The following is a 22,766-nucleotide window of genomic DNA, read 5'->3' on the forward strand; positions in this document are numbered from 1 at the left end:
TGTATAAATTTGTATTCTGCATTTAGTACGTTTTGCCTGTACCCATTCTAAGATGCACCGTAGGTGTGGCCCCACCCTTCATCCTCCCTCCACCCCAGAATGTTTATTGCAGTCCAATTCATAATTTCTAAGTCATGGAAGAAGCCCAAGTGCCCATCAATCCACAAATGGACTAGCAAATTGTGGTACATGTATACCATGGAATATTATGCAGCCTTAAAAAAAGATGGAGACTTTATCTCTTTCATATTTACATGGATGGAGCTGGAACATATTCTTCTTAGCAAAGTATCTCAAGAATGGAATAAAAAGTATCCAATGTACTCAGCCCTACCATGATTTTTTTAAGTATAGAACAAATACTGTTTATTTTCTTCTTCATGTCTTTCAACTTAAGGGCCAACTGGCAAAAGAGTTTTAATAAAATCATAACTTCAGAAAATCCAGATAGAAAACAAGTCATATTTCTCCCCAGGGAAACCCACACCAGCCTGCCATCTGATAAATGCTAATTATGTAACTTTACAAGTGGATTCACAAAAGTCACCAGTCTTGTGGACTATCTTTAACATTTCACATAATCTTTGAGAATGTCTGGACTTAGCAAAATTCAATAAGCTTTGTAGTCCTGAGCACCACCCACCAGACCAGGCATCATCAATGGAAAAAAGAATTAATACCATTCTCTACATTTAGCTCTACACTGGGTTTTTTCTTCGTGTATTTTTCAAAATAAGTCTGCAAGGTAGAAATTTTTATGCCAGTTTCAGAGATGAGGGATCTGATGTTACAGAAACAAATCAGCTGCTAAGCATTATAACCTGAACTTTATTCTATCTGGCTCTAAATCCATGATCTTTCCTCTGATTTCCAATGAACAGATTATAAGTAAACAGATAAAATTACAAAGTGAGGAAAAGGAATGAGGCTGTGAACAAAAATCTACATCTGTTATAGGTTGCTCCTCCCTGCTCAGCCATCTGTTTGGGCTCACTTATCCAGGACGGAGGGAAAGGAACTATTGCCAGAAAGGGGGTCAGAGGTTGCCAGAGAGGGCCCCCAGTGTATAGCGCAGAGAGCCTGCTTCTTAAGAGCCCGGCACAGTATCTTGGGACACATTGGAGGGAGCAGGGAGAGAGCACAGAAGAGCAAGGTCAAACTAAGCATAGGAGCCCTGTGCCTACCTGTACCCTACAGAGCCGATGCATACACTGCACACCCATGGAACCCATTCAGGCTGTCCCAAGACCCCAACCCTGGTCTCCTGTGCCCCTACCAGGCTGTCACACTCACTTACAAGGCTAGAATCAAGCCCCACTCCCACAGGGTTGGTATGAGGAGAGTTACCCCCAAAGGATCCCAAGCTGGGCAGTGTGGTCAGGCAGGCAGGCAAGGCAAGAAGCCCACAGCTGCTCACCAGGGTCACACTTTGATTGTGGTCAGAGTAACCAAGAGAGGAAGGAGTGGACTGGTCAGGGGGCAGGGCCAGATCCACATCCAGAAGTGAGGGGAGCCACGGGAACAGCGGGGCCAGAACCCATAAGCTTCCGGGTGGGAGGAAGGAAACCCATAGGCCCAAGGAGGGGATCCCAGTGGAGGCAAAGTCCCCATAAGTCATATAGTCATATGTCGAAGCCCTAACCCCTAGTACTTCAGCATATGACTATGGAGTCTTTAAAGATATGATTAAATTAAAAACAGTCCATTAAAATGTGTCCTAATCCACTCTGACTGGTGTCCTTAAAAGAAATTGAAATTCAGAAACAGAAAGAGATACCAGAAATGCAGACACAAAAAGAAAGGCCATGTGGGGACACAGCAAAAAGGAAGCCATCTGCGAGCCAAGAGAGTCATCGGTAACACCAAACCCACTGATGCCTTGATCCTAAACTTCCAGCCTCCAGAACTGTGGAAAAATAAATTTCTGTCGTTTAAGCCACCAGGTTTGTGGTATGTTGTTACAGAAGCCCTAGCAAACCATGTAGCAATTCCCAGCTTCCTTCATAGAGTCTCAAAAAAGAAATGCAGGAAGTGATGTGCACCCCTTCCAGGTCTACCATCTGCACCCCACCATGACCTTTTGGAGACAAAGCCCCAGAATGACCTGTGACTTTTACAGCCTCATAACCATGATGGCAACAGTGTCTTAAACTGAATCCCCAGGTTAAGGCTGTGTGAGCCTACCTATTACTGTTAACTAAGCAAAATGTAAATTTCTACAAAGTCCAAACCATTATATACTTTCGGTTAGTCTATTAAAGCATACATGATGGATTTAGAGCCAGTCCTAACTAATACTGAGGCACAAGGAAGTACCTTCCAGGGAAAATGGAAGGAAGAAGGCAAAGAAATTCGTATGGTGGGAAGTCCTACTACGTACAGTAATTTTATCAGTACTGCTTCACCAGTGACAGCCTTGGCCTGCCATTCCTCTTCAACTCAGGGACAGCCAGGGAGAAGAACAGAATGCTTCCCAAGATTGCAACATACTTTTGGAGAAATAACAGACCCAACCAGAATAAAATTCTTGTGCCATAAATTTTCCTAATTGAACATGTGCTAAATTGGCCCAGTCACTTACTGAGTGCGCTCAAATACATCCTAAAAGATCAAGACTGAGAAATGGCAAAAGAAAACTCCACAATTTTGGCTTCCTCCTCTTGATGACAAGTTGCCCTGACTGTGTTGAAAGCTACCAAGAGGTGCGGAGACAGCCTGTGGTTACCAACGCTTGATGTGGTAACACTTACGTTGCTCTCTGTTCTTCAAAATTCTCAGAACAAATGAAACTGTGTCAAAGTAATATTACAAAATTCTATATAATCATATAATACATTTAAGAAAGAGAAGGACAGTAAATAAATCAGATAAAAAAATAATAATTCCAAAAATGTTGGGTATAAATGATCTATGGCATATAGTTTTGTCCTAGGAGATCATAACGTGTAAAGAAGAGGAAAAAAGAACAATCTGAAAAATATACTCTTAGGGAAAATTGTGTATAGTCATCAAACAATATTATCATTGTGGGATTACACAAATTAAGAGTGTCAATTATTCTCATATCAATTATTCCCTTGCCTAAAAGTACAACTTTGAAAAAGTACAACTTTGAAAGTCATTCTTTTGTACTTTATTTCACTCCACATGAAAGATGAACTCAACGAGACATGCAGTAGCAGACAGAGAACCAATGTTGATTTTCCGGGAGATGTAAAATCCCTCAGGTTCAGTTTCATATATGTAAGGCCTTTGTACACCAGAAGAAAACACCTCCCAATTTTCTAAAGTCATGGAAAATTACCATGAGAGTCCTTTGAGGGATGTATTTTGTAGACCCTAACTACCATACATAAAAACAAAAAGTACTGCTACCCTAATCTGGATTGTACTAAAAAAAAATCCAACTATATATGGCCTAAGGTATTTTAATTTATAATCAAGCAATGACTATCTTCCTTACTAATTCCTGAACAGACTGTCCACCACTTCCTACTTCTATCTCCTCAGAGGTCTAGCTAAACACCTCAAATTGCAGACTGGGCATGTGTCCTACTTTTGGATAACTTAAGAAAGCTAAGTTCCCAGTCTCAAATTAGCCTCTGCAAGGTTCCTATCCAAAAATGAGTTGACAGAGTGTTCTATCTTTCCTTGGATAGCATTAGAAAAATAAAGGGATTGTATTAACCAAGACCTAAGGAAGACACCCAAAAGTGTTAGTTCAGCAACATTTGCTAAGCCACTATTGTGTACAAAGCACTATGCCAAGTCTTTGATTTATGGCATAAATCTAATAAGATGCCAAGTCTTTGATTTATAGTATAAATCAAAGGAAAACAGGACAACTGCTGCCCTCACAGGAAAACAGGACAACTAAAGAACAGTGAGATTAAGCACTGCTGTAATTGAAGGCACAGGCAGGCTTTTATGAGTGCAGAAAAAAGAACACCTAGTACTGAGTAGGGGTGTCAGAAACTATGGAAATGTGGCAACTAAGTTGAGTAGGATTTCAAAAGGCAGGGAAGGGCAGGGATAGCGTTCCAAAGAGAAGGATCGATATGTGTGCAAAGGCATGAAAGTATCTTAGCTTATTTGAGGAGATAACAGCAGCCAACAAGACTGAAATCAACCCCAGAGAGTTAGATATTAGTTTAACATGAGCCCATAAATCTATAACTGCTAAATCAGGACTAGAAAATGAAAGCAAAGAATTACCGCCAACAAGTGCGGTAACACAGATATGAGGTGAAGGACTTTGATCTGACTCTTGTTCAATTTAGACACCATCATCTAATGATGCCAGAAACCCTAGTGGTCCAAGACACAGTCATCATTAATAAACAAAACCCCAGGCCTGCAGTCGCCATGATTCCACTAAACTGATAAGAGCAAGACCTGCGGTGAGGAAGGGGAGAACAGGCAAGCTCTATGACCATATGATGCTCATGATTTTTTAAGGAAGTGGTCACTAGCAAAGATTTTTAATGGAAAAGCTGCTTTTGGCCAGGTAAACTTAGCATATGCTCCACAACACTCTTAATTCTCACTAGAATTTAGGTGAAATTTACCCAAGACACTGTCAGTACACAATCACCCTACTTCAGAACGTCCCCCCACCAATTTACTACTCAGATTTTCAACCTGATTCAGCCTATTCCTGGTTAAATATTCTATGTCTATGACAAGTCTCTCTAAAATGGTTCCAGATCATTGGGGATACTAAAAAATCTCTAGTGTCTCCAAAGACTTAGCAAAAATGTTTATTGGCACAGTCTGAGCACTACCAGAGAACAGGGCTGGCTTACTTTTTAAATGGCGCCCACAAAGGTTAAAGAGCTGGGCAGGAAAGTGGGGAGCTTTCCCTTGTGTTTATAGCATCACAGAATGCCTTCCAGGGCTGCTGGTCTACAAATCTTAGCTTAGAAAGCTTCTGACCAGGACTTAATTCCTTTTGAATCCATTTGAGGAAAACTTTAGAACGACTACTGCTCATTGGGTCATTCAGGAGGTAAACAGATACACCAGCAGGTGACCTTCACAAAGCCTCAGGACATAAACCAATAAAGGCACAATGTCAAGGACACTGTTTTTCAAAGGACATTTGTACTTCTATGTAATCCTTTCAATCATTTTTTCAAATGTTTGTGCTTTCAATTTTCAGTCACCTATGGACTTTTAGAAAAATTGCCTTTTTCCTTATAAAAATCTAATGCTAATCACCTTTCTCTTTTTTTGTTTGTTTTCAAAAAACATAAGGGAAAAGTCCTTTTTCAGCCAGCCTTTTGAGAGCAAGCTCTGGGCTGTTCAAGAACAGTGTGAAATTTTAATGTAAACATCATGGCTTCAGAAATAGGAAAAAGCTCAGTGAAACAGATGAATAAAACTTCTTTAACTAGTCTTCAATACTATCATACAAATTGACCTTTTATTTAAGTACACTGACCATAAAGTACTGATAAGAAAATAAGATTTTAAGGGGGGGAGGAGGAGGCCCTAAAAGTCAGTATATATATATTTATATAAGAAGTCTTGAGTGCTATCCCTCACTTCTAGCTTTATAAGCAATCTACATGTAACATCCAAATTATCCTCAGTATATTTATGACTTAGCATATGAGGTGACTAAAACTAGCTTCCTCGCCACCTCAGCTCCTCCCTGAGTAAATGCTCTAGCACCCTCTACTGGTCACTTGTTGCAAGTAGTGAGCGCAGAACTCCCCTTGGAGAGGCACAGCTGCCTCTGAAGATCAGATGGTGGCCACTGCATAGGTCATGCCATCCCTTCTTCAAGGCCACCTGTATAACAGCTGAGCCAGGAGCCCTTGCCACAAAAAGAAAGGATGGATCCTTAAGTGTTCTCCTGACACTCCTTGAGCATGAGTTCTGTTCTCATTGCCAAATTTCACAAATACCATCCTGAGTCCATGGCTTGTCTGATCTGCGTGCATCTCCAGTAAATAAATGCAGAGCTCATTTCTACACTCACAGATGCTTTCGTGGCCTGAGCCCTGATGACACCCTCATGTCACTCTGCTCCCTGTCTACCTCATCTCTCCAGCTCTGGTGGGATGTGAGTTTCGGAAGAGACCAGCTCACCTGTCACCTGAGTAAACAGAACAGAAAGAACTTGTGATACATGTTTTCTCCTGTAAGTTCACAGATCTGATGCCAGTCAATTCCCTGTCCTTGTGTTTATATTAGCCAGATTTTTTTGTGGGGGGAAGGTACCAGATGAGCGCTTCATTTCTCCCATGGCCTTATGACAAAGCGGTGTCTAATTCTCCACACTCTCCTAGAAAAAGGAAGCTCCTTTAGCAGGATCCCACATTAGCCACCTTGAAACCTTTAAGTTCTCATTATGTGGACCACTTTCTTTCAGAGAGGAAAAAATGAGAGGCAGAATGATATTCATTATTCAATTACAGAAGGAAAGGACAAGGGAGGAGATGGAGTAAAAATATAAAAGGTGAAGAAGTTCTTCACTTCCAGATCTTGCTGGATCAAGCTTCTGCTTACTAATCAGTAAAACCTTATTGGTTTGACATCAATCATCCATCGAGTGTAAAATATACTTTAGAAGAAGATGTTGTAAAAGAACTAGAAAGTAATTCCTACTATCAAAGAGATCACAATTTGGCTGAAAAGACCAACCATGTCAAAGAAAATAATTAGGAAGTTGTAAAGTGTCATATCCATAAGTAAAAACTTACACTGGAAAATCCATAAATACACAAACATAGCCCCTCCTCTCTCTCTCACAATGAAAACATGATCATCAAAATATTAATAACCAGCTCAGCACCTGTAGCTCAGCGGCTACAGCGCCAGCCACATACACTGGAGGTAGTGGGTTAGAATCCAGCCCAAGGCCTGCCAAACAACAATGACAACTACAACCAAAAAATAGCCGGGCATTGTGGAGGGCGCCTGTGGTCCCAGCTACTTGGAAGGCTGAGGCAAGAGAATTGCTTAAGCCCAAGAGTTTGAGGTTGCTGTGAGCTGTGACGCCACAGCACTCTACCAAGGCTGACAGCTTGAGACTCTGTCTCAAAAAAAAAAAAAACACAAAATATTAATAACAGTCATTAGTGATGGAACTTCAGATTATCTGTAATTTTTTCCTTCATATTTTTCAGTACTATTTGAATTTCCTACAATGAGAATGTAGTAATATCTTAAATAGAAATAAATTAACAATCTATTTATCAGGGTTTTTAAAAAAGAAACTACTTACAAACAATGTTTTATGGTTATGTGGAATGTGATCTATGAACCCAGTTAGATAAAAATACACAGAAATAAGAAAGGAAGAAAACATATCAGATTTCAATGACTTATCTCTAGGGCAATAGTTCTCAACCTTCCTAATGCCTCCTAATGCCATGATCCTTTAATACAGTTTCTCATATTGTGGTGACCCCCAACCATAAAATTTTTTATTTTCATTGCTACTTCATAACTGTAATTTTGCTACTGTTATAAATTGTAATGTAAATATCTGATATGCAGGATGTATTTTCATTGTTACAAAGGTGTCAGGACCCACAGGTTGAGAACCGCTGTTCTAGGGGCTGCAGTAATTTTCGTCTTGTGCTTTCACACTGTCTGGCACTTTTTTACAATAGAAAAATCGATCTTTACGTAAAGAAATTTAAATGTCAAACAATTGTTCAACCTCATTTTTTTAAAAAAATCACGAGTAAAAATGCTTTAAAGATAACCACTTCCTTAATAACATACCTGGAATAAGTGCTGTGCTGATAAGGATGTCTACCTCTTTGCATTGTTGAGCAAACAGTTTCATTTCTGCATCAATGAATTCCTTGGACATCTCTTTTGCATAACCTCCTTGTCCCTCTCCAGATTCCTTCAGGTCTACCTCCAAAGGCTCAGCACCAAGAGATTTGAACTGTTCCAGAGCTGCAGCTCTAGGGTAATTATTGAGGGGGAAATACTGGTTATGACAGGCCTCTAATAAAGGGATCAAGATCCTCATGTACACATACATTTTTAAGAAGAATAAACTGTATATATTCAAAAGTGAAGAGTTTATTTTTATTTCTCTGACTAAACTATTCCAACTTTTTTTTAAGACAAGTAACACTTTTATGACATTTTTTCCCTGGGGGGAAAACTATAGGGAATTCTAACTCCTATTTAGCTCAGTTGCCAAATATATATAGTTGCAATATACTCACTATTGCCAACTCCAGTAGTGAAGTATGTTCCCTGTGACCCCAACGTTGTTTATGATGCGCTATCTCACACATATTAAATTAAGATTTGATGTCCAAATCACTGAATTTGAGGTTTTGCATTTCTAAATGTTCTGAATTTGTTCTTATTGGGGACTTTTCCCACACAAATAACTCTTCAAAATATTTTAATGAATTTTTAGCCCCAGTACTTTAAAGTAAATTGTGTTTGTAAAAAGTACTATATAGGATAGTAAATGGTAAAGTGTGTAAAGCTAACACATTTAAATTATGTAAAAATAAATTCAATTTAAAAAACTAAATACTATCCAAGCACAATATCCTAGTCAGAAAACCTAGGCCACTTTGCAGACCCAGTGAATTATAATCTCCAGCGGAGAAAGGTCTACTATTATTAAAAATAAATAAAATGAGTTTGAAATTATATATATGTATATGTGTATGTATATATATATAATTATCTAAATTTTGTTCAAAAATTATATACATAAAACTTTGTGAGATATTACACCAAAATATCATTGACCATTATATCTAGCTGACAGAATTACAAAAGGAATTTTCATTTTCTTCTTATGTTTCTCTATAATTCTAAATAATGAACATATATCATTAGAAACACAATAGCTATTTGCCATCTTTGCTGTTATATCTTCACCAACAAAATAATCTCATTATTTAAAAATATTACAATGTAACAAAATTAATATATGTATCTTTTGCCCAATATTCCATTTCTAAGAATTTGTCCTAAAGAAATAAAGAGTTATCACCACATACATATATTTTTAGATATAGTCACCCTTCAGTATCCATGGGAAATTGGTTTCAGGACCCTGCCCCACCAAATGCCAAAATCCACAGATGGTCAAGTCCCTTATATATCAGTGTAATATTCACATATAACCTGTACAAATCCTTCCATATACTTTAAATCATCTCTAGATTACTTACAATACCTAATACAATCTAAATGCTATGTAAACATTTTACCCGTTTTTTTGATCTTAAAAAAAAAAAAGATGAAAATTAAAAGCAAAGACAATTCTTTCAAGCAGTAATGAGACCTGGAAATGATGCCACTGAAGCAATTTATAAAGTAGATTATATATTCAAGAAAAAAAGGAAGCTACTCAGTGATGTAGAAATTGCGAAAGAATGCATTATGAAAGTTATGCGATGCTTAGACCCCGATAATGTTTCTTTTCTTTTTTTTTTTTTTGCAGTTTTTGGCCGGGGCTGGGTTTGAACCCACCACCTCTAGCATATGGGGCCGGCGCCCTACTCCTTGGAGCCACAGGCGCCGCCCCCCTGATAATGTTTCAAAGTACAAACAACTGTCTCTTTCAAAGGGAACCATAACCTATCAACAGCACGTATTTGAATTAGCCTTCAACTTAACAGAGCAACTTCATGCAACACTCCAAAAGGAAAATATATATTCTTCAATCTCTTTAATGAATCAACTGATACTACTGACTCAGCACAGGTTTTATACTTCCTTCAGGTTATAACAGAAGATTTTCTTTGTTATAAAGAATCACTCATTTTGGTACTCTTGCCAGTAGCACACGAGGAATAAGTATCTCACCAACTTTCAAGATAAATGTTGGGAGTTGGACTGAACTTGGTAAATTTAGTAAGTGTATGTACAGATGGTGCACCTTCCATGACAGGAAAACATCAAGGGTTTATTGTACAGATTTTTAAAAGTATTAACAGATTGAGATGCTCTCATTTCTCTTTACTCTATCTTGCATTGGCAAAATCTATACTGAGATCAGAAGTTCAAAATCAGCCTGAGCAAGAGCAAGAAAGAAAAATTACCCAGGCATCATTGTTCACAGAAGCTTATAGTCCTAGCTACTCAAGAGGCTGAGGCAGGAAGGAGGATGACCTAAACTTAGATATTTGAGGTTGCAGCAAGTTATGAAGACACCACTGCACAATACCCAGGGTAACAGAGGGAGACTGCCTAAAAAAAAAAACCTACTTTGCAACATGTTGCAAGTATTGCTCACTATTAATATATTTGTGCAAATTCAACATGGCATCATCAGTTTCCTAACATGTTAAAGCTGAATGATGAGGGATTCAGTGTAGATTTGCTATATTATTCAAAAATGTGCTTACTATTGCAGGGACAGGTGCTAGTCAAAATTTTATCTCTGCAAGAATAGATAGTTAAATTTTATATAGAATAGAATCAGTAATGTGAATTAATGAAAGAATATTTTTATAAGAATGTACAACATTTCTGTGTGATATGCCAAATAAAAACAACTTGAATATTTCTTTGCAAGGTAGAACTAAGTATATATGTGATAAGTGGCAAAAAGTCCAAACATTTAAAAAAATAACTATCTTTTTCCCAAACACTTCAAAAACAAAAATTTTAGATGGACATTTTCTCCAGTTAGAAAAAGTCATTGACAAGCAGAATGATATACGTGAATCATCTGAAGAATACACAACTGTTATAGACCTATTAACTGGAGAACAGAATGAAAGGTTCCTGACATCGCAATGAAATTAGTATTTCAGCCTCACCAAGGCACCTAAAAAACTGCAGATGGAATTGATTGAGTTCTCAGTAGATGACATTTTTAAGTCATCATCTGACACTAAGAGAGATCCAAATGCAATTTGGAAAAAATGCAGATTTATGCCATGCCTTCAGCAACATGCCAGAAAAATGGTTTCTTGCTTTTCAACCACTTACTGCTGTGAATCTACATTCTCCACCTAACCCAAATCAAGACACCCTTAAGGTCACAAGTGACTGATACCCACCTATATAGGATCAACTGAAACTGCAAACCTCCATGCTGCAATCAAATATTTAAATGCTTTCCAACAATAAGCAGACACAACAAAAGCATTAAAATGTTAGTTAACTTTAAAATTAACAAAAGTTTTCATTTTTTGAAATTACTAAGTACATAGTAGATATTTACAAAATAATGTACATTTTTAAGTATGTCTAATTGAAGCTTCTTGAATGTGGCCTTATGTGATTACAATTAATTAACGCAGCCTTCCAACATGAAAAAGATCCCCACCCCTACTCTACAATAGAAACTTCTGTAGCTATTAAAAATATTTTTGGTAAGGAAAGATCTTCATCAGCTACTTTTAAATGAAAAAAAGTGAAACAGTATTATTAGTAAATTTGCATTTTTAATTAATGTGTAGCAAAGGGAACATATATTAAAATGTTAACTGTTATCTCTAGGCAGTAGGACTTTAGGGCATTTTATTTTCATTGTGCTTTTTCATATTTTTCTGAACTGAGTAAATAATCATGTATTATTTTTATGATACAAAAGAAAATAAAGCTTTTATATATTTTAAACTTTGTATCACAGGCATTAAGATAATCACTATTAAGAAGGGAATCTCCTAGTTATTATTTGAAAGAATTAAAAAATTAGACTCTTTAACTATCATTGGGCAATGATTTGTCTTTAAGTTTTTAGGATGTTTAATAACTGAAAATATATACCACTCAACCTCCCAAAGAGAATTTATAATCAGGTGTGTTTTCCAATACATTTGGATCTCATGTTTATGATACCAACCCCAGTCTCAAAATAGTGACTAGATTAACTATAATTCGTAGAAAAAGTATTATTTAACTTCAGCCACATCTTTCTTCATTGTATAGTTATCTGAATAAACTTAATTCTTTGTAAACAAAAATAGTTTTTTTATTTTTCTAATATAAAGCAACAGCCATATTCTAGCTGTCTACTCTGTACACAATCTAAATTGATACACTAAATTCTCAGTAGTTCACCTCCATTAAATTTCAAATCACATCTAGGGAAATATATATAATTCTACTTTAATACTATCATCTACTACAATGAAAATTTGAGCAATCTGATTCCTACAGACTTGGAGGTCTTAAAGAAACTTCCCATCGGTGAACATTAAAACTGAAAAGACAAACTCCTGAGAAGGGCCAGGTCTCTGACTGTCATTAGGACATTTTCCCCCATGCTCATGGTATTTAGAAACAAACCTTTGTTTTATTAATCTGTCGAAATTGTCGGTTGGTCTTCCATCAACCAACCAAAGGAAAAGGACTGGCTTCTCCGTGATCAGAAAAGGAAGTCATCAGAAAAGGAAGATAGCAACCTATCCCCAATCAGATACTACGAGTGAATGAAGAAAGATTGAGCTTTTTATAAGAAGTTCAAAGACGTCTATGGCATGGTGTTCAGTTTGAATAACAAAGGATTTCACATTATGAGCTTCCCAATTAGTTCATAGTCTCACTATTGGGGGAAAGTTTATGCTGAATAACTGAGTGAATATGATCAGATTTCTCCACTAAGTTCTCAGCCTGATAAGGAGGCTCCCATCCAGAAGGAGAATTGAAGGACAGAAATTTAGCAACTAACCTGGTGGATTAGAGTTGTGCCAAGAGAGAAGGTTGAAGAACGCACATCAACCCCGCTGAGGCGAGCTGCAACCCCAAGGATACAAACAAAAGGTACAAAATCCATCACCAAGCAGACAGGAGTCCCCTCCCCCATGAGAATAGCTCAGAGTACCCCATAAACAAATGAGCAGAGTTCAAAAGTCCTCCCATTATACTCCATGGGAGAGACCCTAAAAACTGGACTTACTTCCCCTACTAGGGTGCCATGGCGCTCTCCTGCCAGGCATAAAACTGTGTAAAACTGTATATATTCTCTACCTGCAATTCTGAGCTCCCAGCACTCCCCTCCATTCTCACTCTGAGGTCTGAAGGCCTGTCCCCCAGAAGTCCAAACTCGTGGGTGATTTATCGAGGAGTGTGGACAGGGCCTGGACTGCAGCTGGTCAGTGCTGATTCTGCAGTACAGGAGTGAGGAGAGGACGGTCAGCTGAGAGGTAACCACGCCAGAGCGGCAGTGCCCTGAGATGCAGAGCAGCAGTCGTTTTGGGCAACAATAGGGCTCACCCCTGGATATTATGGAGTCACACCCCTGTCTCTCTGGGCAACCAGATTAGGCCAGGCATTTTCTCAGGTGGCAACCACCAGCTAAACGCAGGCCCAATGAGTAAAAGGTTTGCCTGAAGCGGTACCGGCCTGGGTGGAGCATGGGGACTAGAAAACACATGCACACAGCCAGAAGATTCCCAGGGTGGGGCTGACCCAGAGGACCACTTAACTGAGCATAAGATGCACCCAGCCCCCAGGGGATCATCAGCCTAGACAAAGAAGGGCAGGAGGCTAGAACTGACAGCTAACCGTGCTGCAAATACAAACTACCAGGCAACAGCAAAGACAGGGCCTGAGTCACAGGTTCTGTTAACTCAAAACAGCTTCTCTTCTGCAGGGGAATTTAGCAGGGACAGAAAAATATTACCAAAGTTGTTCTGTTCTGTCAGCAACATCAATCAGGGGCAGGGCTGAAACTGAGTGAACAGCCCCCCCCAGCCACCATCAAGCACCCCAAGTTGTCAGGCCTCACCTCCCCCTGCAGGATAGAGGCAGAGAGCAGGCCTGGCTGAGAAGACATAGATTTTCTTGTGATTCAGGTAGGCGCAAACCCCTGGAGTATCTGCTCATTGGAGGCAACTGGTCCACAGCCCTGCAGCGTTATCAGTGACTGGGGGTGACAGAGGTGCAAGGTGGGAAAGGAAGCATCAACCTTCCAAGACTAATCTATTTGCTGGGTGGATCCTCCTGACTTCACAGAGCACCGGAGCAAGTCATATCTGAGTTGTCACCAGAACCCTGCAATCCAGTTCCGAGAGACTTTTTAAACGCTCCCACCTGAGACAGGTGCTGAGTGAGACAATTGATTTGGACCTTTTGAACTGAGCCAGTCGCCCAAGGACTATCCAAGTGGTGCCCTGGATGTGTGCTTGTAGGAAGGTTTGATTTTCCTTTTCCAATTGTTGCCTGTGGGGGGCGGGGTGACTTAATTGCTAGTATTTCTCCACAGCTGAGACTTCAACCCAGAGTAATTGTTTCACTAGGCTCAGACAGAGACCAGCTGAAAACACACAGAGCCACTTAGCCCCACCACACCAAACAGATGCCCAGTTTCTCAGGCCATACCACTGTATGGGTCCTCGTCAAAGCTCCAGGGGAAAAGTCAAACGGTGTAAAATACTCATGGGGCAGAATCAGCAGAAAAAGTCTGGTAACATGAATAAGCAGAGTAGATCAACCCTCCCCAAGGAAAGACATGGCAGATATAACCGAAGATCCCATTCATAAACACATAGCTGAGATGTCAGAAATCGAATTCAGAATTTGGATAGCAAACAAGATTAATAGAATGGAGGAAATTTTCCAATTAGAAATTTGAGGAGCAATTCAAAAGTTGGAATTAAAAATTCGAGGAGAAATTCAAAAGTTGTCTCAAGAATTCAACGAATTTAAAGACAAAATAACCAAAGATTTTGACACATTGAAGCAAGAATTTGCAGTCCTCAAAGATCTGAAAAATACAGTAGAATCCCTCAGTAACAGAGTGGAGCAAGTAGAAGAAAGTATTTCTGACATTGAACACAAAGCTATTGAATGCTCCCAAACTCTCAAAGAGGAAGAGAAATGGAGAGCAAAAATGGATCATTCTCTCAGAGAGGTCTGGGATAATTCAAAGAAGGCTAATATTCACCTCATTGGAATCCCTGCAAGCGATGAAGTGGCTTCACAAGGCACAGAGGCCCTTCTCCATGAAATTATGTAAGAGAAATTTCCAGACATGCAAAGAGATTCTGAAATTCAGATAGCAGACAGTTTCAGAACCCCAGCACGACTCAACCCAAATAAGACATCCCCCAGGCACATCACAATTAACTTCACTAAAGTTAATATGAAGGAGAAAATTCTGAAAGCAGCCAGATGTAAGAAAAATATTTCCTACAAAGGGAAGAATATTAGAATGACTACAGATCTCTCTGCTGAAACATTTCAAGCTAGAAGAGGGTGGTCATCGACTTTTAATCTCCTAAAACAAAATAACTTTCAACCCCAGATACTGTATCCAGCTAATCTGAGTTTCATTTATGACAGAGAAATTAAATATTTTAATCACATTCATATGTTGAAGAAATTTGCCATAACCAAACCAATCCTGAATATCTCTTCAGGATATTCTCAGACCTATCCTCCATAATGACCACCCCAATCGTCTACCACAAAAGTAATCTCACTCAGAAACTTTTGATCAAACTCCAACTTCCACAGTGGCAAAAGGATTAAAAATGTCCACTGGACTTTCAAAAAACTCGATACCCAAAATTTTACCAGACTTATCAACATTCTCCATTAATGTGAACAGCTTAAACTGTCCTCTAAAGAGGTACAGGTTGGCTAACTGGATACAAAACGCAGGCCAGATATTTGCTGCATTCAAGAATCACATCTTACCTTAAAAGACAAACATAGACTCAGGGTGAAAGGATGGTCGTCCATATTTCAGGCAAATGCTAATCAGAAAAAAGCAGGTGTTGCAATTCTATTTCCAGACACAATAGGCTGGAAAAGTAAGGAAGCATAAAAATGGTCACTTCATATTTGTTAAGGGTAATACTCAATATGATGAGATTTCAATTATTAATATTTATGCACCCACACAGAATGCACCTCAATTTATAAGAGAAACTCTAACAGACATGAGCAACTTGATTTCCTCCAGCTCCATAATAATCGGAGATTTCAACACTCCTTTGGCAGTGTTGGATAGATCCTCCAATAAGAAGCTGAGCAAAGAAATTTTAGATTTAAACCTAATCATCCAACATTTGGATTTAGCAGACATCTACAGAACATTTCATCCCAACCAAACTGAATACACATACTTCTCAACAGCTCACAGAACATACTCCAAAATCGATCACATCTTAGGTCACAAGTCTAACCTCAGTAAATTTAAAGGAATAGAAATTATTCTTTGCATCTTCTCGGACCACCATGGAATAAAAGTCGAACTCAGTAACAACAGGAATCTGCATACTCATACGAAAATACGGAAGTTAAATAACCTTATGCTGAATGATAGCTGGGTCAGAGATGAGATTAAGAAGGAAATTGCTAAATTTTTGGAACAAAACGACAATGAAGACACAAATTATCAGAACCTCTGGAATACTGCAAAGGCAGTCCTAAGAGGGAAATTTATAGCACTGCAAGCCTTTCTCAAGAGAACAGAGAGGAAGTTAACAACTTAATGGGACATCTCAAGCAACTGGAAAAGGAAGAATATTCCAACCCCAAGCCCAGTACAAGAAAAAATATAACCAAAATTAGAGCAGAATTAAATGAAATTGAAAACAAAAGAATTATATAACAGATCAATAAATCAAAAAGTTGGTTTTTTGAAAAGGTCAATAAAATAGATAAACCTTTGGCTAACCTAACCAGGAAAAAAAGAGTAAAATCTCTAATTTCATCAATCAGAAATGACAAAGGCGAAATAACAGACTCAACAGAAATTCAAAAAATCATTAATGAATATTACAAGAAACTTTATTCTCAGAAATACAAAAATCTGAAGAAAAGTGACCAATACTTGGAAGCACATCACCTTCCAAGACTTAGCCAGAATCAAGTGGAAATGTTGAACAGGCCTATATCAAGTTCTGAAATAGCATCAACCATACAAAATCTCCCTAAAAAGAAAAGCCCAGGACAAGATGGCTTCACATCAGAATTCTACCAAACCTTTAAAGAGGACCTAGTACCTATATTACTCAACCTGTTCCAAAGTATAGAAAAAGAAGGAAGACTACCCAACACATTCTATGAAGCAAACATCATCCTGATCCCCAATCCAGGAAAAGACCCAACAAGAAAAGAAAATTATAGACCAATATCACTAATGAATATAGATGCAAAAATATTCAACAAGATCCTAACAAACAGAATCCAGCAACACATCAAACAAATTATACATCATGACCAAGTCAGTTTTATCCCAGGGTCTCAAGGCTGGTTCAATATACGTAAATCTAGAAGTATAATTCAGCACATAAACAAATTAAAAAACAAAGACCATATGACTCTCCCAATTGATGCAGAAAAAGCTTTTGATAATATCCAGCATCCCTTCATGAGCAGAATGCTTAAGAAAATTGGCATAGAAGGGACATTTCTTAAACTGATAAAGTCCATCTACACCAAACCCACAGCCAATATCGTATTGAATGGAGTTAAATTGAAATCATTTCCACTCAGATCAGTAACCAGACAAGGCTGCTCATTGTCTCCATTGCTCTTTAACATTCTAATGGAAGTTTTAGCCATCACAATTAGGTAGGAAAAGGCGATCAAGGGTATCCATATAGGGTCAGAAGACATCAAACTTCCGCTCTTCGCAGATGATATGATTGTATATCTGAAAAACACCAGGGATTCTACTACAAAACTCTTAGAAGTGATCAAGGAATACAGCAGTGTCTCAGGTTACAAAATAACATTCATAAATCAGTAGCCTTTATATATACCAACAATAGTCAAGCTGAAAAAAGAGTTAAGGACTCTATTCCATTCACAGTAGTGCCAAAGAAGATGAAATATTTGGGAGTTTATCTAACAAAGGATGTGAAAGATCTTTAGAAAGAGAACTATGAAACTCTAAGAAAAGAAATAGCTGAAAATGTTAACAAATGGAAAAACAAACCATGCTCATGGCTGGGAAGAATCAACATTGTTAAAATGTCCATATTACCCAAAGCAATATACAATTTTAATGCAATCCCTATTAAAGCTCCACTGTCATACTTTAAAGATCTTGAAAAAATAATACTTCGTTTTATATGGAATCAGAAAAAACTTCGAATAACCAAGACATTAGTCAGAAATAAAAACAAAACAGGAGGAATCACGCTACCAGACCTCAGACTATACTATAAATCGATAGTGATCAAAACAGCATGGTACTGGCACAAAAACAGAGAGGTAGATGTATGGAACAGAATAGAGAACCAAGAGATGAACCCAGCTACTTACCATTATTTGATCCTTGACAAGCCAATTAAAAACATTCAGTAGGGAAAAGATTCCCTATTTAACAAATGGTGCTGGGTGAACTGGCTGGCGACCTGTAGAAGACTGAAACTGGACCCACACCTTTCACCATTAACTAAGATAGACTCTCACTGGATTAAAGATTTAAACTTAAGACATGACACTATAAAAATACTAGAAGAGAGTGCAGGGAAAACCCTTGAAGAAATCGGTCTGAGCGAATATTTATGAGGAGGACCCTTGGGAAATTGAAGCAGCTTCAAAAATACACTACTGGGACCTGATCAAACTAAAAAGCTTCTGCACAGCCAAGAACACAGTAAGTAAAGCAAGCAGACAGCCCTCAGAATTGGAGAAGATATTTGCAGGTTATGTCTCCGACAAAGGTTTAATAACCAGAATCCACAGAGAACTGAAACGTATAAGCAAGAAAAGAACAAGTGATCCCATCACAGGCTGGGCAAGGGACTTGAAGAGAAACTTCTCTGAAGAAGACCGATGCACAGCCTACAGACATATGAAAAAATGCTAATCATCCTTAATCATCAGAGAAATGCAAATCAAAACTACTTTGAGATATCATCTAACTCCAGTAAGATTAGCCCATATCACAAAATCCCAAGACCAGAGATGTTGGCGTGGATGTGGAGAAAAGGGAACACTTCTACACTGCTGGTGGGAATGCAAATTAATACATTCCTTTTGGAGAGATGTTTTAAGAACACTTAGAGATCTAAAAATAGATCTGCCATTCAATCCTATAATTCCTCTACTAGGTATATGCCCAGAAGACCAAAAATCACATTATAACAAAGATATTTGTACCAGAATGTTTATTGCAGCCCTATTCATAATTGCTAAGTCATGGAAAAAGCCCAAGTGCCCATCGATCCACGAATGGATTAATAAATTGTGGCATATGTACCACATGGAATATGTACCAGCCTTAAAGAAAGATGGAGACTTTACCTCTTTCATGTTTACATGGATGAAACCGGAACATATTCTTCTTAGTAAAGTATCTCAAGAATGAAAGAAAAAGTATCCAATGTACTCAGCCCTACTATGAAACTCATTTATGGCTTTCATATGAAAGCTATAACCCAGTTATAACCTAAGAATATGGGGAAGAGGGAGAGAGAGGTGAGGGAGGAGGATGGGTGGAGGGAGAGTGATTGGTAGGATTACACCTGCGGTGCATCTTACAAGGGTACATGTGAAACTTAGTAAATGTAGAATATAAATGTCTTAACACAATAACTAAGAAAATGCCAGGAAGGCTATTTTAACCAGTGTGATGAAAATATGTCAAATGGTCTATAAAACCAGTGTATGGTGCCCCATGATCGCATTAATGTACAGAGCTATGATTTAATAATAAAAAAAAAAAAACTGAAAAGACAGGCCTAATGGCTGTCTGGCTGCCCTTTGTTTGTGTCTTGGTTTCTATGGAAATGCCTTATTTTCTCATTTGGACGAGATAGCATTTTATCAGTACATTATTTCTCTAAACCCCAGGTAAAGCGAGTTAATCATATTCTATGCCACATTCTTTATTTTGAAAAGTCACAACCTTTGCAACTTTGAATTTTTTTTATCATTCTATATTGGCAATAGTAATATTTCTCTACTACCCTCAACTGGTAATAAATAACTACATGCTTCAATCTCAAAACAATAAATATAATAGAACACATAAATAACAGGACTTAATAAGTATTTAATAAAATCCAGTATGTAGTGGAAGAAGAAGAATTTTGATCAAATTTCTCTTGAAGGACAATCCACAAAAGCATTTGTATGTCTAGTCTAAAGAAATACAGGGTACATAACTAAGTACTTTCATCTATGGGCTCTAAGACAGTCCGAGAAAAGATAGTCAACTCCATCTTTATAATAAAAGCCAGAGTCCTTAGCACAAATAATGCAGTAATAATAATTCATGTGTTGCCACTCAGGTAGAATTATCAAGTCAGCTTCCATTCAAGGCAGGGCATGCCCCTTGTTCAATCTATATTCTAAGATGGCTCCTATTTCACTCTTTCCTGCTACTCACAATCATCTTTGTTCATGCCCTAGCTAGTGCCTAAAAGCATTCTGACCCAACATAGGACTTGGTAAAGCAAATGTTAGAAACTCAGGAGAGAGACAATTCTGCCCCCATTGCCGATCCACACTAAGAAACAGAACTACGAGTTGTTAGTTTCCGATTTTTTTTTTCGTTTTTTGTTTTTTTTTAATTATTTGTGCTGGGTCCTCAATTTTTGTTTCACTAAGCAATACATTTTTGCTTTGCATTAACTTTTAAAGAGTGGAAACATTTTTAAATGGAAAAAATTTATGACCAGTTTCAATTTGCTACTTCAATTTATAAACTCTAAGGAAAGCACGATATGCCTCTGAAACGAAATGTTTCCTCAGTCACTAATAATGCACTCACCTCGTGTCAAATCCTCGAACAATTGCGCCCATCGACTTTGCTGCCCCCGCAGAAGCAAGCCCAGCAACACCACCACCAACTATCAGAATCTAGAAAAGAGAAAGAACCATTTGTGTTTTAAATAAAGTTCATTATCAACTAGCTATGAAAAATCATCAGTTAATAACTATTGGTGCCTGGTACACAATTAGCAGGGTGGTGATGATCAGCCCTCAATAAACGTATTAAGCGAACAGACTATTCCTTAATTGAACCACCACTGTTTTTAAAATTTTATCAAGGCTTGGCGCCTATAGCTTAGTGGCTAGGGCACCAGCTACATCCACTGAGGCTGGAGGGTTCAAACTCACTCCGGGCCTGCCAAACAACAAAGACAACTACAACAATAACAAAAAATAGCTGGGTGTTGTGGCAGGCACCTGTAATCCCAGCTACTTGGGAGGCTGAGGCAAGAGAATTGCTTAAACCCAAGAGTTTGAGGTTGCTGTGAGCTGTGACACCACAGCACTCTACCAAGGGTGACATAGTAAGAATCTGTCTCAAAAAAATAATAATAATAATCTATCAAAAGAGCTGCTGGCCAAAGCCAACAACCTTCACTAAAAATAGTCTAACAATCAGTATCTCCAAATAAAAGCTACCTATACATGATCAGTGTTGTGTGTATGTATAAAGATTATATATATATAATAAAGGTTATATATATATAGTTTTATATATATATAAATAAATATATATATATTTTATATTATAAATATATATAAAAATATAAATATAATAAAGTTTTATATATATATATAAAGGTTAACAGGTTCCTTCCCATAGTTCCCCATGTGGAATTCTAATTCACTCTCTCCTCTCAAATTCTAATGTGTTTCTATGTTTATAGATTATCAAAACACATTTCAAACATGGGTACAACTCTAATGAACATCTACCCCAACACATTTTAATATGAAACGTTTCTACAAGGAACAGCCACATAATTCTGGACCATTTTGAGTAAATTATTTCTGACATCCCAAGTATGTATTACATCTAATTTCCCAAACCAGGGAAGGATCAGAGCCAAGAGAACCCAGGAATTCCTCAGAAACAAGAGTCATCCTCTGCCTTCTAAGAAACAAAATAAGAACAAAGTTGTCTCCAGCCTAGAACAGGCCTTTCAGAGAAAAGTCCTGTTATATATCCCATAAACAGTCAGTCGAAGGCAATTCCTTGTTCCTATAGAAAAAAATGTCACCCACGGAAACAGTGAAGTTTATAAATTCCCACCCACCCTTCACACCCTTTACACAAAGACGGCTAGTCAAGCTGTGCTCTGGCATGCCCTAAGCAGTGCTCAGAGATCTTCTGAATTGATTTGGTTATGATGGCCTGTTTGAAAAAGAGGAAAGTAAAAAAAAAAAGAAAAAGAGGAAAGTATACAGGAAAGGGGACAAAGAGGGACCAGAAAGAACAAACAAGTTCTAGGCTCCAAAGCACCAACCCTGATCGACTTAGAAACTCCACCACTGTTTTAAAAAATGAAATAAAATAAGTAAATTATATATCTATATATATATGACTTAGTTATCTAGAATCAAGAAAAAAAATACCCCATAATTTAAAAGGCAGAATTGTAAAAACGTAAAGCAATGCAATTCCTACAACAGAAATTTCCTCTGCAGCACAGCGTGAAGAAGACAGAGAGACTGAGAGCCAGACAGCTTCAGTTGAAATCTTGACTGTTACTAACTAATTCTCAACAATGGACTTATATTGAAACATTTACTACTAACTGGCACACTGTAGACACACATTCAGGAAATAGTATAGGAGAAGGCAAGAGAGAGAAACTACTTTGGGGGATGTTCTTATATTCAGCCGCATAACCTGCTCCTCCTCTGGCCCTCCCCATCTCACCGAAACAGGGAGATCTTGAGTCCTTCCCTTGCTCATAGTCCCACTTAGATCCATCAACAAGTACCACTGGCTTTAACCCCCAAAGATCTCCCACTCTATCCTCTCTACATTTCTGTGGCTACCACCTTCCAAGGTGCCATCAATTCCCCATCACTTGCCATCAAGTGAAAGATCTTGCTTTCACTCTTCTGCTACTATCACTTGTCCCACAGAACAGCCCCATAGC

The 22,766-nt window shown here is 38.1% G+C and overlaps 1 protein-coding gene across 7 annotated transcripts in view; it reads right to left on the reverse strand.

Annotated features, from left to right (window-relative positions):
* The window catches only part of NNT (nicotinamide nucleotide transhydrogenase), a 116,518-nt gene that overhangs the window by 74,378 nt on the left and 19,374 nt on the right, over window positions 1-22,766 (reverse strand). For all 7 annotated transcript variants that reach the window (XM_053591076.1, XM_053591089.1, XM_053591058.1 and 4 more), the window contains 2 exons: window positions 20,636-20,724; window positions 7,741-7,928 (listed from right to left, as the gene is read on the reverse strand). In XM_053591076.1, coding sequence (XP_053447051.1) covers window positions 7,741-7,928; window positions 20,636-20,724 — 277 coding nt within the window. The remainder of the gene's footprint in view (window positions 1-7,740; window positions 7,929-20,635; window positions 20,725-22,766) is intronic.

The sequence above is a fragment of the Nycticebus coucang genome, chromosome 1 (genome assembly GCF_027406575.1).
Source record: "Nycticebus coucang isolate mNycCou1 chromosome 1, mNycCou1.pri, whole genome shotgun sequence".
Lineage (NCBI taxonomy): Eukaryota > Metazoa > Chordata > Mammalia > Primates > Lorisidae > Nycticebus > Nycticebus coucang.